Source organism: Doryrhamphus excisus, chromosome 2 (assembly GCF_030265055.1).
Source record: "Doryrhamphus excisus isolate RoL2022-K1 chromosome 2, RoL_Dexc_1.0, whole genome shotgun sequence".
Lineage (NCBI taxonomy): Eukaryota > Metazoa > Chordata > Actinopteri > Syngnathiformes > Syngnathidae > Doryrhamphus > Doryrhamphus excisus.
The window spans coordinates 11,769,899-11,784,545 of record NC_080467.1 but is presented as its reverse complement, the minus strand read 5'-3'; the positions used below and the strand labels follow the sequence as shown (position 1 = coordinate 11,784,545).

At 43.8% G+C, this 14,647-nt stretch overlaps 1 protein-coding gene across 3 annotated transcripts in view; it reads left to right on the top strand.

Annotated features, from left to right (window-relative positions):
* Positions 1-160: 160 nt before the first annotated feature.
* LOC131103172 (AP2-associated protein kinase 1-like) overlaps positions 161-14,647 on the top strand; it is a 48,344-nt gene continuing 33,857 nt past the window's right edge. For 2 of the 3 annotated variants that reach the window (XR_009119568.1, XM_058049214.1), the window contains exons 1-18: positions 161-1,122; positions 3,047-3,165; positions 4,266-4,374; positions 6,014-6,156; positions 6,353-6,474; positions 6,633-6,714; positions 8,102-8,234; positions 8,373-8,476; positions 8,551-8,633; positions 8,729-8,889; positions 10,206-10,327; positions 10,406-10,735; positions 10,823-10,953; positions 11,030-11,175; positions 11,251-11,340; positions 12,107-12,208; positions 12,294-12,401; positions 12,492-12,656. Coding sequence is in view for 2 of the 3 variants with exons in the window: in XM_058049214.1 (XP_057905197.1) it covers positions 960-1,122; positions 3,047-3,165; positions 4,266-4,374; positions 6,014-6,156; positions 6,353-6,474; positions 6,633-6,714; positions 8,102-8,234; positions 8,373-8,476; positions 8,551-8,633; positions 8,729-8,889; positions 10,206-10,327; positions 10,406-10,735; positions 10,823-10,953; positions 11,030-11,175; positions 11,251-11,340; positions 12,107-12,208; positions 12,294-12,401; positions 12,492-12,656 (2,413 nt within the window). In the remaining variant the exon portion in view is untranslated. The remainder of the gene's footprint in view (positions 1,123-3,046; positions 3,166-4,265; positions 4,375-6,013; positions 6,157-6,352; positions 6,475-6,632; positions 6,715-8,101; positions 8,235-8,372; positions 8,477-8,550; positions 8,634-8,728; positions 8,890-10,205; positions 10,328-10,405; positions 10,736-10,822; positions 10,954-11,029; positions 11,176-11,250; positions 11,341-12,106; positions 12,209-12,293; positions 12,402-12,491; positions 12,657-14,647) is intronic. The other variant, XM_058049227.1, reaches the window with a different exon arrangement.

The following is a 14,647-nucleotide window of genomic DNA, read 5'->3' as shown; positions in this document are numbered from 1 at the left end:
GTCTATAGAGTGATTCTATTTTGTGTATTTACAACCAACCTTCGATTACATTATGGAGCGAACAAGAAGACAATTTCTCAGTAACGATTCTGTCCTGACCCACCGGCTTTAAAAGCAACACCATGACCAGACTTGACGAAGGTGGAGAGTCCGCGCACTACATTACCCACAATCCTCAGCGCGCCTTCATCAGCAACAGCTCGGATGTTGCGATATAGCTGGCAGCCAGAGAATGCTGTGGTTGCACCGATTGGCACCCAGGACTTAAATTGATCTCTTTAATGGGTGGCATTTTTAGGAAAAGGGGTCACATTTTCAGCGAGATTCGAAACAAGACGTTAACCGGAGGTGGACACGGTGGTGGTTTTGCGTTGACGTAAACGACTGGATAGCGGGCTACTGCATTCAGCTAAGTAAAAAAAAATCTGTTTTATTGTCAGCTGATGTGATTAAATGGCGAAAGGCGCTGCTGCGTGGCGTACAACCGCCACGGCACTCGAGTGAGGATGGGAATAGCCGTCGAGGGAGGCTATTTTACATTCGGACACATCGCAATCCAAGACATGACATCGTCAAGAGGATAACCTGGATAACCTTACACGAAATGTCATAGTGTGTAAGTGGCTAGCATTGAGGCTAGCTGGGTGCAAAGCTAGTACGCTGTCGTTCACCGTCAGTCTTGTCTGGTGTAAACACACAGCTAAAAGGTGCATAGCTGCAAGAAATTACCCAGAGATGCAATAGCCTCCTGCTGGTGTAATACACTTACATAACAGCTACAGCTTTGACCACCATCAATGGGAAATTTGCCACACGTAAAAATCTTCATCAGCATCATTAGAACTGATATTGGATGCTGCAAATAAGCCTGCATTGCACACAGCATCTCTACTGTCTGTGATTGAAGCCACATTTTTTTTTTTTTTAGTCTTTTATAATTTTTTTGTCAGGGACATACTATGAGGAAGTTTTTTGACTCCCGCCGGGAGTTGGTCAGCTCTGGACCAGGTTCTGGAGGTGGTGGCAGCAGCTCTGGATCCAGTCATGCAGGAGGGAATTTCATTGGAAGAAACTTCACTGTCGGGAAGCACCAAGTCACCGTGGAGGAGATCATCGCTGAAGGTCAGATACCTGCCGTGATGATGTCTGATTGTTGTTACTATCATGCTTTTTTTCAAGCCTTGATGAGGGTTTATTATTTATTATTCAGTTAAGTTGTTGATGATGGTAGACCTCCACTGCACCACCAATGCTTTCTCCAGTGCATTTAGCTCCCCTGTCCTCACATCCATATGGTGTATCTGTAGGTTGCTGACCAATCTATCCCTCAGTAGAAGGTACCTCAACCACGTTCATGACTTTACTTTGCTATCGACTCTTGCTAAATGGTCTGTACACTCTTAGCGCATTGACCTACTGATCTTAACCAAGGATACATCGACATTAGCATGGGAGGACGGAGGATCGAACCCGCAACCTTCATGTTGGAAGATACAATATCAGTTTTAGAACCATACAAAACTCCAACATTATGGAGATGAACCAGCATTTTTGGGAAAATATGCCTCAAAAGTCCATCAAAGTCATCAGCTCAGTGAGCATGAAGAGCAGGGGTCTCAAACTCAATTTACTTGGGGACTACTGGAGCTCGGATCTGGGTGAGACTGGGCCGCATCAGGTTTTCCAACAAAAAAAGAAAGCATTTATTAAAAACAAAAAAATTTAAAAAACTTCGCTTTGTTTCCAATTTTCTACAAGAAAAGCTCTGATAAAACATTCCACTGTTCTCAAATATTTAACTTTTTATTTTTCTACACAAAATAAGATGAAAAATAAATAAACAAATCAAGAATAAAGATAATCAATCAATCAGCAATAAATAAATATAATAATAATAATAATAATAATAATAAAACGGAAAATAATAAAAACTTAGAAACCACATATAGTTGGTGGGTAGACAAATTATTTTTTTCAGATTAAAATTAACAAAGCATTATTAGAGCCTTGTCGATATGACAAAACACGACTATAGTCACATTTATACTCTTTTTATTTACAACCTATTGCGCAACTGCAGGGTCTTGAGACACATGCTAACTCGCAAACTAGAGAGCTAGCGACCTAAACGGTAGCCTTCAAGTTATTTCCTTTAAACTTAAATAGCCAAAAACTTACCACTTCCACACGGATAGGGAGGTTAACTATTAACAGTTATTTAACCTTTAACGTGAACATTAATCAAACGTAATAATTTTTTCTGGGTGCATGATACCATACAGCATCCATATCAAACTTGCGCGGGCCGCACTCATGTTAAACTTTCATATCAAGGCCGGGGCCTCAAACTAGTGTCAAATGTGGCCCGCAGGCCGCGTGTTTGAGACCCCTGATGTAGAGAATTATGGTGGCGTAATGGCGCCCGTATAGTGTAGTGATACCATAGAGCTTTCTGCAACATAGAAAAGATTGTTTTTGACTTTTTTTTTCTCATTATATAGCTGTTCTTAATGCTAGTCAGAGGTGCTACAATGAGCTATAATGAACAAATGCACTGAGCCTATTTTAAGCCCATTCATTCACGTTAAATGCATTAAATGATTTATCTAATTGCCATTTGTTGTGTCCATCTGCATCATATATAGATCAGATAACAGGAAAGTGATGTGTTAGAGTATGGCTGTGTTCGAGTACGGCACACTCAGATCTCCATAGGTATTTCATGTAGACTTAATGGGGCACAATAATGACACAATTCAATATTGCACGCCATGCTGAGGCTGTAACATCAGCCACGGCTTGAGCCTGAAAATCGAAGACCCCCATCTGAACGAAGCCCCGCAAAGTGAATTTGTGGTCTGAGCTGCACCAGATGGCAAGGCCTTTATGTAGGCCTCTTTATCAACCCCGCAGCAAAGACATGACTAATGCATAACACTATAAGGCCCCAACCGTTTGGTATTTTTTATTGGAGCACAATTTGTACGCCAAGATCATCTCCAATAAACGATGTGAAATACTTGCATTGTTTATCTCTGTTTGGCAGGTGGCTTTGCAATTGTGTTCCTCGTGCGGACAAATCAGGGCGTGCGCTGTGCCCTGAAGAGGATGTATGTCAACAACGAGCACGATCTGCAGGTGTGCAAGTGCGAGATTCAAATAATGGTGAGTGGCTGAAAATTACTTACTTTTCTGTGTGTTTAGTATTGTTCATTCATTCATTTTCTACCACTTATCCTTGCGAGGGTAACAGGGGGGTGCTGGAGCCTATCCCAGCTGTCTTCGGGCGAGAGAAGCGGGGTACACCCTGGACTGATGGCCAGCCAATCACAGGGCACATATAGACAAACAACCATTCACACTCACACTCATACCTATGGACAATTTGGAGTGGCCAATTAACCTAGCATGTTTTTGGAATGTGGGAGGAAACTGGAGTACCCGGAGAAAACCCACACATGCACGGGGAGAACATGCAAATTCCACACAGAGATGGCCGAGGGTGGAATTGATCTTGGGTTTCCTAGCTGTGAGGCCTGTTCGCTAACCACTTGTCCGCCGTGCAGCCGTGTTTGCAATTGTGTTTAATTTTTTCTTTCTTAATTCTAAATTGCTTTTTGTGTGTTCCGCAGCTTTTGCTCTTTAATCGCACCCTAAACTTCAGCTTTACAGATACCATGTCTTCTTTGTGTAGTGTGTGAAAGACGTGATGTACAAGTCATAGTAAAGTAATTTTTTTTTTGTATTATTGCCGTTTAATTGAAGTACGGCATTGAGCAGAGCAGAGGCCGCTTCACGTTATGTTCTGTGCAACTCTACTAAAAATACAGTATGTACTGAATGATGTCCACACACACACAGATTGTTCTGTGTTTATTCACCTGGTTCATGGTATGCTTCGTTATTGTTTTGTCCGTATCGCCTCCCTTGTGCTGCTCTCCTCCCCCGAAGCGGTTTATATAACTTACATAACTGGCTTATAGTGACTGTCACTACCAACATTTGACACGTTTATCCCGCCGATGTTTTCTCTTTAAACCAACACCAATTCTAACATTTACTGGGGCAATGTTGTCGTTACAGTCTCCGCCTCACATTCCCTCCTCTCCACGCCGCACTTGCTTTCTCCGTGTTCCAAGACCACGCACACAATTCCTTACTCCATTCCTTACCACTACTGGCATTGTTGGAATACTTTCTAGCCTTAAAATGTACTCAGATGTGACCAGTACAAAGTGGCTTTTTTTTTTGTATGCGTATTGCAGAAAGACCTTGTCGGGCACAAGAACATTGTGGGTTATCTGGACTCCAGCATCACAGCCATGGGATCCAGGGATGTGTGGGAGGTTTTCATACTGATGGACTTCTGCAAGGGTGAGTGACTGAGGGCCTTGAAGGAAATGGGTGTGGCCGCAACAACACCATGATAATCACTGACAGAGGGTTCGCTGACAGATGGAACACAGTTTATATGAAGTATCTCACAAAATGGAGTACACCCCATTTTAATTACAGTATCTTCTCAAGGGACAATGAAGTCAGTCCGTGTACTGTACAGTTTGTATAGATTAGATTAGATTCGACTTTATTGTTATTGCTTATGTCATTGGTACAGGGCAACAAAATGCAGTTAGCATCCAACCAGAAGTGCAAATTTATAAATACCTTATTAGTAAGTAAGTATAGAAATAGAATAGAGCTGTAAGTGGACAGATATATGTACAATCTATAACAGGCTGTGACTATGATACTTATAGGTTATCACATGGTTTGTGTGCCAGTATCAGCACTTGGTACTTGGTACTTGATACACTTGATACTGACACTTGGGGGCATGATATCTGGCCTGATACCAGACAAACCATGTGATGATCTTATTATCACATCCTATTTAATCATGAGCTTATTATCACGTACTATTTAATCAAAAGACCATTTTGTTTCCAGAAAAAATTCAGTTTATTACATGTATTATATCTAAACAGTGTAAACACAATAATTGCAAAAATATTTCAACAATAATATTTTATCAACAGTCTTATCTTATCAATGTCTGACAATTAAAGTTCCATTCATCAAGTTTGGGCAGCAAAACAAACGCTGTGTGTTCAACGCTCGTGCACTGTTCTCTGATTGGTTGTTTCACGGGCACGATACCAGAGCAGCGCGCTCTGAGTGGACAGCTACGGGGGCTGATACTGGACATGGTTAAACTCTATATTTTATCAGTATCACTGCCCTGGGCTTTGACACAGTATCATTTCGGCCTTTTCCCGTATCATTCATGGGCGGTTTCTAGGGTACAGGGCCAATTAATACTGTAGTATGTGATTAAGTGTGGATATATACAGGGATATAAATGACTATAATATGGCTATTGCAGATTATACAGATTATAAACAGTATGAATGTGACAAGATATAATAACAGTAAAATGTACAGTAGTGCAATGAAGTGACTATGATACATGTATAGCAGTATAGATCGACAATCCACTAAAATATGTAAGTAATTTAGCACCGCCCTTAATACTGTTGGGCATGGAATTGACTGGATCTGCACAGGTTGGTACTGGAATCCTATTGGACTCCTCCATGATGACATCACGAGACACCTTGCCGCTTCCCTTCCTTTCACTTGATACCCTGGATACCCAACACATGCTCAATTGGATTCAGGCGTGGAGGAGACATACTTGGCCCCTCCATCACCTTCACATTCGGCACTTGGAAAACCATGTCGGGAAAACTGACATGTGACCCAGTTTCCCAAGAGAGGGGATCATGCACTGCTTATTTTACAGCGCATGTCTGAATTCATGTTACCTCTCGATGAACTGCACCAGTGTGCAATCCCAGACCATCACACCGTAACACAATTATCATGCTACTCGTGTTGCACTGTAACAGCAAGGAGACGTTGCTATATCAGGCTTTCTAACGTCACAAATGACACGCCTTAATGCGCATTTACATGCAGGGTGAAGTCCACTGAATACTAAATTATTTTGCAGGAGGCCAGGTTGTTAATTTGATGAATCAAAGACTGCAGACCGGCTTCACAGAGGCGGAGGTGCTACAGATCTTCTGTGACACCTGTGATGCGGTGTCTCGCTTGCACCAGCGCAAGACGCCCATCGTCCACAGGGACCTAAAGGTGACACTTCCAGATGAATTTCAACTCGATAGAAGCAATTTGTCATATTACAAAAACATACTTTTCCTATTAAAAGTACAAAAGTACAGAGATCATTTTTTTCCCTCCTCATTATGTGAAGTGTGTATTTCAAAGAACGGTCAATCACTTATACCACTTTTCTCAAATGTGACTCATCTCTTGTTTCTCTTCAAAGGTGGAGAACATCCTCCTGCACGACAAGGGTCATTATGTACTGTGCGACTTTGGAAGCGCCACTAACAAGTCCCTGAGTCCGCAGACAGAAGGTGTAGCCGCTGTGGAGGAAGAGATTAAAAAGTTAGTTGGCTCCTTTTGTTTGCCGTTTTACTTCTCTTAGTCACTCTTTCCCATCTGGGCAATTGAATCAAAGCATTAAGCAAAACCAAACCACTAAACGTTTTGTCTGAGCAGATACTGTGCAAGCCTTCATGAAGTTCTTCCTGGTTTCCCGTCAGGTACACCACTTTGTCATATCGTGCACCTGAGATGGTGAACCTCTACAATAACAAGATCATCACCACCAAAGCAGACATCTGGGTGAGTAAAGACGCCACGGACTGTTCAACACATCCATATCATTGTATTTTCTTTTTAAGTGTGCTATGGTGCACTTAACCGCGTTTTAAATATACACAAACATTTGTTTGGTGGCCGTATTCAAGGGGAGGGGTAGGTCAGAAGCAGTTTTTCCGTTATGACAGAATGAACTTTAAAAACAACCCTCTTCCCTCAAAAGTGGAGTAAACAAGTGAGTGCATAATAAGGAGACGTATTAACTCCTTATATACTACTACATATTACTATTAGACCATAATTGAAAAGTACTTTTTCCATAATAGGGGACCTTTTTCAATTACTCCTCAAAATATTATGAAAGCCAAATTTGAATACACTTTTTCCTTCATGATGGATTACCATTGTTGCATAGTTGCATTGTGACACTCATAGCAAGGGAGTCATGCATTAACGTATACACCGTAGAGCGGGGGTCTCAAACAAATGTGGCCCGCAGGACGCTAGTTTGAGGCCCCCGCCTTGATATGAAAGTTTAATGTTAGTGCGGCCCGTGCAAGTGTTATCCTCCCTATCCGTGTGGAAGTGGTAAGTTTTTGGCTATTTAAGTTTAAAGGATATAACTTGAAGGCTACCGTTTAGGTCGCTAGCTCTCTAGTTTGCGAGTTAACATTTGTCTCAAGACCCTGCAGTTGCTTAATATGTTGTAAATAAAAAGAGTATAAATGTGACTATAGTCGTGTTTTGTCATGTCTACAGGGCTCTAATAATGCTTTGTTAATTTTAATCTGAAAAAATAATTTGTCTACCCGCCAACTATATGTGGTTTCTTAAGTTTTTATTATTTGCCGTTTTATTATTGTTATTATATTTATTTATTTATTACTGATTGATTGATTTTCTTTATTCTTGATTTGTTTATTTATTTTTCATCTTATTTTGTGTAGAAAAATAAAAAGTAAGATATTTGAGAACAGTGGAATGTTTTATTAGGGCTTTTCTTGCAGAAAATTGGAACCAAAGCAAAGTTTTTTTTAATTTTTTGTTTTTAATAAATGCACTTTTTTTTGGGGGGGAAAACCTGATGTGGCCCAGTCTCACCCAGACCCTAGCTCCAGTGGCCCCCAAGTAAATTGAGTTTGAGACCCCTGCTGTAGAGCCAATGGAGTAAAAATTTAGCCCTCCTTTGGATCCCAAAAATATTGAATTGCTTCACTTTTCGGGATCAAATCTAATACTTAAGCCTGCATTTATGCCGACAATATAATATGATAGACAATGTTGTGTGAAGTGTGAAATGGTGACACTGGTTGTATTTGATCTGCCGTGTTTAATTGATTTGATTGCTCCTCTCTTCTTTTTTGGTGTTTTGGTGTGACGGGGTGTGCATGCGTGTGGTGTTCTTCTCCAGGCGCTGGGCTGTTTGCTGTACAAGTTGTGCTTCTTCACTCTGCCCTTTGGTGAAAGCCAAGTGGCCATTTGCGATGGCAGTTTCACCATTCCGGACAACTCCCGCTACTCTTACGATCTCCACTGCCTCATTCGTTAGTCCATCTAAACACATTTATTAAAGTTTTTTTTTTGTGATCCTCTCACAAAGGCATGCACTTATTGGCCCATGAAACTACAGTGGAGCTTTTTAAAATCGGACTTTCTTTGCTGTGTGTTGTGTGTTTATGCAGGCTACATGTTGGAGCCTGACCCAGACAGAAGGCCAGATATCTACCAAGTGTCCTACTTCGCCTTTAAACTGGCACAGCGGACCTGCCCGGTTCAGAATGCCAAGGTCCGTCACCTCTTTTTGGTTTGCCCGTTAAAGCAGATATCTCAGCTATTCCTTTTTTTTTTTCCATATTCAAGAATTCGACCATTCCCTCCAAACTTCCTGAGCCAATCAAAGCGAGCGAAGCTGCAGCGGCCAAGAAGAGCCAGACCAAGCCCAGGTAAACCTGACCTCCTTGGAACCTATGAACATTTCAGCTGTGGTGGATATTTGCATCAATAATAAGTTTATATGAAACAATGTTTTTATTCCCAGACTGACCGATCCCATCCCCACCACGGAAACCTCCATCACGCCTCGCCAGAGGCCCAAAGCGGCTCATACCCAGCCGACTGCTGGCATCCTCCCCATCCAACCTGCTGCCCTTACCCCGCGCAAGCGAGCTAATCTCACCGGTGTGGCAGCTCAGCCTGTCGGTAAGTGGGGAAAAACTCCCATCATTTTTACTCCTATCCGTCACCGAGTGTATGAAAGATGTGTGCCTGTAATCCGGCACAATGAATGATGGAATTCCCAAGAGGAAGATATCAGGTGCATAGGTCAAAAGATTATAGTGTCTTGTAATGTTGCTCAATTAGGATTACGTGATTAATTACTTTTCAAGCACTTATCCACTGTCTGAGAGAGAGCTTTTCTCCCATGTGGTCTGGTTTGGATACGCAAGACTTAGGGGTATCACGTGGTCTCGTGTTATAAGATCTTGCCAGATTAAAACGTAACCAAATTTTTCGTTCAGAAAAAATTCTTGTGGCTATTAGGCCTGTGTGTGCGTGCGTTTTCTTCAGGTACGCCTAAAAACATGTACGTGAGGTTAATTGGCAACTGCTCTGCTCAATGCCGTACTTGCCTGCTCGTCATATTGGACGTCTTTCACATGGTATCTGTAAAGCTGAAGTTTAGGGTGTGATTAAAGAGCAAAAGCTGCGGAACACACAAAAATGACCCAAAAAGCAAAAAAACACAATAGCAAACACAGCTGCACGGCGGTCGAGTGGTTAGTGAACAGGCCTCACAGCTAGGAGACCCAAGATCAATTCCACCCTTGGCCATCTCTGTGTGGAGTTTGCATGTTCTCCCCGTGCATGCGTGGGTTTTCTCCGGGTACTCCGGTTTCCTCCCACATTCCAAAAACATGCTAGGTTAATTGGCCACTCCAAATTGTCCATAGGTATGAATGTGAGTGTGAATGGTTGTTTGTCTAGTATATGTGCCCTGTGATTGGCTGGCGACCAGTCCAGGGTGTACCCCGCTTCTCTCGCCCGAAGACAGCTGGGATAGGCTCCAGCACCCCCCACGACCCTCGTGAGGATAAACGGTAGAAAATGAATGAAAGAATGAATGAGTTCTCCTCCTATTTTGTGTGGAAGTGGTAACTTTTTGGCTTCTTATTTTGTCTTTGCCCACCCTCGGCCATCTCTGTGTAGAGTTTGCATGTTCTCCCCGTGCATCCGTGGGTTTTCCCCGGGTACTCTGGTTTCCTCCCACATTCCAAAAACATGCTAGGTTAATTGGCCACTCCAAATTGTCCATAGGTATGAATGTGAGTGTGAATGGTTGTTTGTCTATATGTGCCCTGTGATTGGCTGGTGATCCACCAGACCAAATTTAATGGTACGTAATGTTCAATGTATTTCATAATGGGTTTTTTTTGGTGTCATTTTGTTACATTTCCTCTCATCTGCCTCAACTTGCTGTATCACGATTTTGCTGATCATTCAGTCCTCGTCCACAGGAGTCAGCTTAGACCTGTCACAGCCAGCCGCAGCTCTGCAGTCACAGAAAGTGCAGACGTCCACTCTGCCTCTCATCCAGTCACAAAACAACGCAATTCCAGCTGTAGCTGCACAGAAGCAGGTACGTACAAATGGCCGTCATTCGCTATCGAGATGTAGGAATCGTTTTTTTTTTATCCGTCCATGTGCTGTTCTTCAGTCTGCTTCAGGAGCAGACGCTACAGCAGCCATAGTGACAAACACGTCTAAGCCAGACGTCCAACCACAAGCACAGGCGCCACCTTCCACGGCTCAGCAACAGGCCCCGCCTCCCTCCACGACCATCGCCACCTCTCAGCAGGTGACGGAGACTCCTTCCAGCCCAGCCGCACCTCAGCGTCCTGCTCGACGCAAGCCGCCCGTACAGACTCAACAGCCTGCCGCTCAGCCGACGCCAAACAAATCAGCCCCCACTCAGCCATCAGTGGGCGAGCAGCAGAGTCAGCCATCGGTCGTCCAGACTGAAATCAGCCAAAAAGCAGCTGAGACGGTAAGCAGCCTGTCCACATCCTCGACTAGAATCACTTTTGTTATATGATAGCGCTGTGTGCAATGCAAATACTTTTCTGTGGATCAGACCCCGCCTGCTTCCCCAAAGACGGTGGAGGTGCAAAGCCACAAACGCGTCCCAAGCGATGCCACAGCCAGCACCACCAATGGAGGCCTGGTGGCTAACTCCTCACAAGGAGCAGACGCAGACGTCGTCCAGTAAGAAGCTTGTTTACTAAATATAAAATTATATTGTAATTGCATCACATTTAGGCAGCTAACTGTTCCTCTTTAGATCTCAAGCTGGCTCCGCCCAGTCTGCCCAGGACCAAAGCAAAGGCTCTGATACCTCCACGGCGCCCACATGGAACCCATTTGACGACGAGGGTTTCTCCAACTTCACAGCGGAGGAAGTCAAACCGGAGGATGCAAAGCCTGCCGGTAAGATGTTGGCTCATTTGTGTGTGTGGCTTTGTTGAGCACGTCTTGTAAACATCGCCTGGATGTGGTTTCCAGACCCGTCCTCAGGGTGCCAGACCCCGTGTGAGGAATTGATACCGGGATTGCAGGCTTCGACTGGGGATTCCACACCGCAAGACTCTCAAGGTATGACACAATATATACACCGTCATAGTAATACACTATAAAAATAGTGAGACTTTAATTATTCTGCGTTCAATTCCACCCTCATCCATCTCTGTGTGGAGTTTGCATGTTCTCTCCGTGCATGCGTGGGTTTTCTCCGGGTACTCCGGTTTCCTCCCACATTCCAAAAACATGCTAGGTTAATTAGCGACTCCAAATTGTCCATAGGTATGAATGTGAGTGTGAATGGTTGTTTGTCTATATGTGCCCTGTGATTGGCTGGCAACCAGTCCAGGGTGTACCCCGCCTCTTGCCCGGAGACAGCTGGGATAGGCTCCAGCACCCCCCACGACCCTCGTGAGGATAAACGGTAGAAAATGAATGAAAGAATGAATGAGTTCTCCTCCTATTTTGTGTGGAAGTGGTAACTTTTTGGCTTCTTATTTTGTCTTTGCCCACCCTCGGCCATCTCTGTGTAGAGTTTGCATGTTCTCCCCGTGCATGCGTGGGTTTTCCCCGGGTACTGCGGTTTCCTCCCACATTCCAAAAACATGCTAGGTTAATTAGCGACTCCAAATTGTCCATAGATATGAATATGAGTGTAAATGGTTGTTTGTCTATATGTGCCTTGTAATTGGCTGGCCACCAGTCCAGGGTGTACCCCGCCTCTCACCCGAAGACAGCTGGGATAGGCTCCAGCACCCCCGCGCGACCCTCGTGAGGAAAAGCGGTAGAAAATGAATGAATGAATGAATGATTCTGTTGTGACATTGTTACTCTGTCTTAGATGAAAGACCATCAGCCATTGTTGATGCTGCTGATTCAGGGGCGGCGTCACTCTTAGTAGTCCCTGATCCGTTTCACAACCTCGAGCTGTCCAACGCATCTGGTAACCACTTTCATATCTTTGCTAAATTTAGAAAGTACTTCAACAAGTACTTATTGTTCATCACCCTGTCATTGTTCCTCACCAGAGAAGCTGATTGAAGGTCTAAAATCTCCAGACGTGTCTTCACTCCTGCTCCCCGACCTGCTGTCTTTGGCCGATCCGTTTGGTGGTTCTGTGGAGGAGTCTGCAAAAGGTGCAGGAAGTTGTTTTATTCATCCCCTCACACTCTGATACCAGCGACGCTCTTGGCTAAAGCAATGTGTACTGTCCTGTCTTCATCTAGACCCCATTGCTGTAGACTCCTCTTTGTTGGGCTGCTCTCTGATCTCGGGTCCGTCTGCTGCACCGCCAGCCGCCAGCAGTGCTGCCTCCACAGTGTTATCCGCCTCCGCCGCTTTAGATGATTTCAGTCTGCTGTCTGGAGACTCGGAACAGGCCAAAACATCAGGTAGGCATGGGAAATTCTCCCGTTGGCGTATCAAGTGAATGACTAATCCTTTCAGATTTTGCAGTGTAGTATTCCCACATTGCACCTCTTTGTCATGCTAATATTTTAATAATATTTTAATAAATGTTTTATTCTGTTCAAGCAGGGGTCTCAAACTCAATTTACCTGGGGGCCACTGGAGCTAGGGTCTGGGCAAGGCTAGACTGCATCAGCTTTTCCAAAAAAAACAAAAACGCTTTTATTAAAAACAGAAAAATATACAAACTTTTTCAGTGCTTTGGTTCCGATTTTCTACAAGAAAAGCTCTGATAAAACATTCCACTGTTCTCAAATATCTTACTTTTTATTTTTCTACACAAAATAAGATGAAAAATAAATAAACAAATCAAGAATAAAGAAAATCAATCAATCAGTAATAAATATATAATAATAAAACGGCAAATAATAAAAACTTAAGAAACCACATATAGTTGGTGGGTAGACAAATTATTTTTTTCAGATTAAAATTAACAAAGCATTATTAGAGCCCTGTAGACATGACAAAACACGACTATAGTCACATTTATACTTTTTTTATTTACAACATATTGCGCAACTGCAGTGTCTTGAGACACATGCTAACTCGCAAACTAGAGAGCTAGTGACCTAAACGGTAGCCTCAAAGTTATTTCCTTTAAATTTAAATAGCCAAAAACTTACCACTTCCACACGGATAGGGAGGATAACTATTAACAGTTATTTAACCTTTAACATGAACATTAATCAAACGTAACAATTTTTTCTGGGTACATGATACCATACAGCATCCATATCAAACTTGCGCGGGCCGCACTAACATTAAACTTTCATATCAAGGCGGGGGCCTCAAACTAGTGTCCTGCGGGCCACATTTGGCCCGCGGGCCGCGTGTTTGAGACCCCTGTGTTAAAGTGTTAAAAAATGCATTCAAATCTTCCAAATGTGAGCTTGGCAATACGGTCTTTGTCACATGGGATTAAATCACATGGCAGAATGAGTACAGCTGCATGCACTTTTAAACGAAAGCGTTTTGACTGTTGCTGACTGAAGCAGCTGTGGAGACGAGAAGTGTCTGCATGCCCACCTGCTGCATGACTCCGAAAGTACTTGAGCTGCTGACAAGGCGACAGCTCATCACGCCGCCTTTTGTGCATTCATTTGGGCAGTCACTGCTAATTTGAGAACATGGTGTGGAGGATGCTAAGGGGGAAGATGTGCTAATTGCTGTTGGAGGGACTGTACAGTGCAGGAGCAACTAGTCGGCTTTCTAATTATTTCATCAATTGCATTAAAATGACTGCAGAGACTGTTGATATTATATATATAATCAGGCTTTTAACTAATATTTTAAACTTAAAAAAAAAATCTTTTTAGTCCTATTTTATGCTCTTAGTCATTAGCTTTTAACTCCAGTGTTTCCTCAGGGGGGGGGGTCCTCTACACTGGGGGCTGTGTCGGGTCTCCTGAGGGGGTACTGTCGTTGGGTCCCTTCGACCCGGCCGGCTGGGGGTTCCTCCCTTTGATGTGGGGGTCCGCCCGTCTGTCGGAGTCGGGGGGCCCGGGTGCTGGTCCCCCGATGGCACGGCCTGCGGCTCCTCCCAGCACTTTGTGTTGCATGTCCTTGCAGGAAAAGTGCGCTACAAATAAAGTTGATTTGATTTAATTTGACTAACATAAGGCTGCACGGCGGATGAGAGGTTTGCGCTCAGGCCTCACAGTTAGGAGACCCGAGTTCGATTCCACCCTCAGCCATCTCAGCCAAGTGTGGAGTTTGCATGTTCTCCCTGTAAAAGTGGGGTGCGGTACCCCGCCTCTCGCCCCAAGTCAGCTGAGATAGGCTCCAGCATACGCCCACGACCCTAATGAGGATAAGCGGCGTAGAAAATGGATGAATGGGTGTGCACAAACTCAACTGCAGGGGCTGCACGGCGGTCATGTGGTTAGCGCGCAGACCTCACAGCTAGGAGACCAGG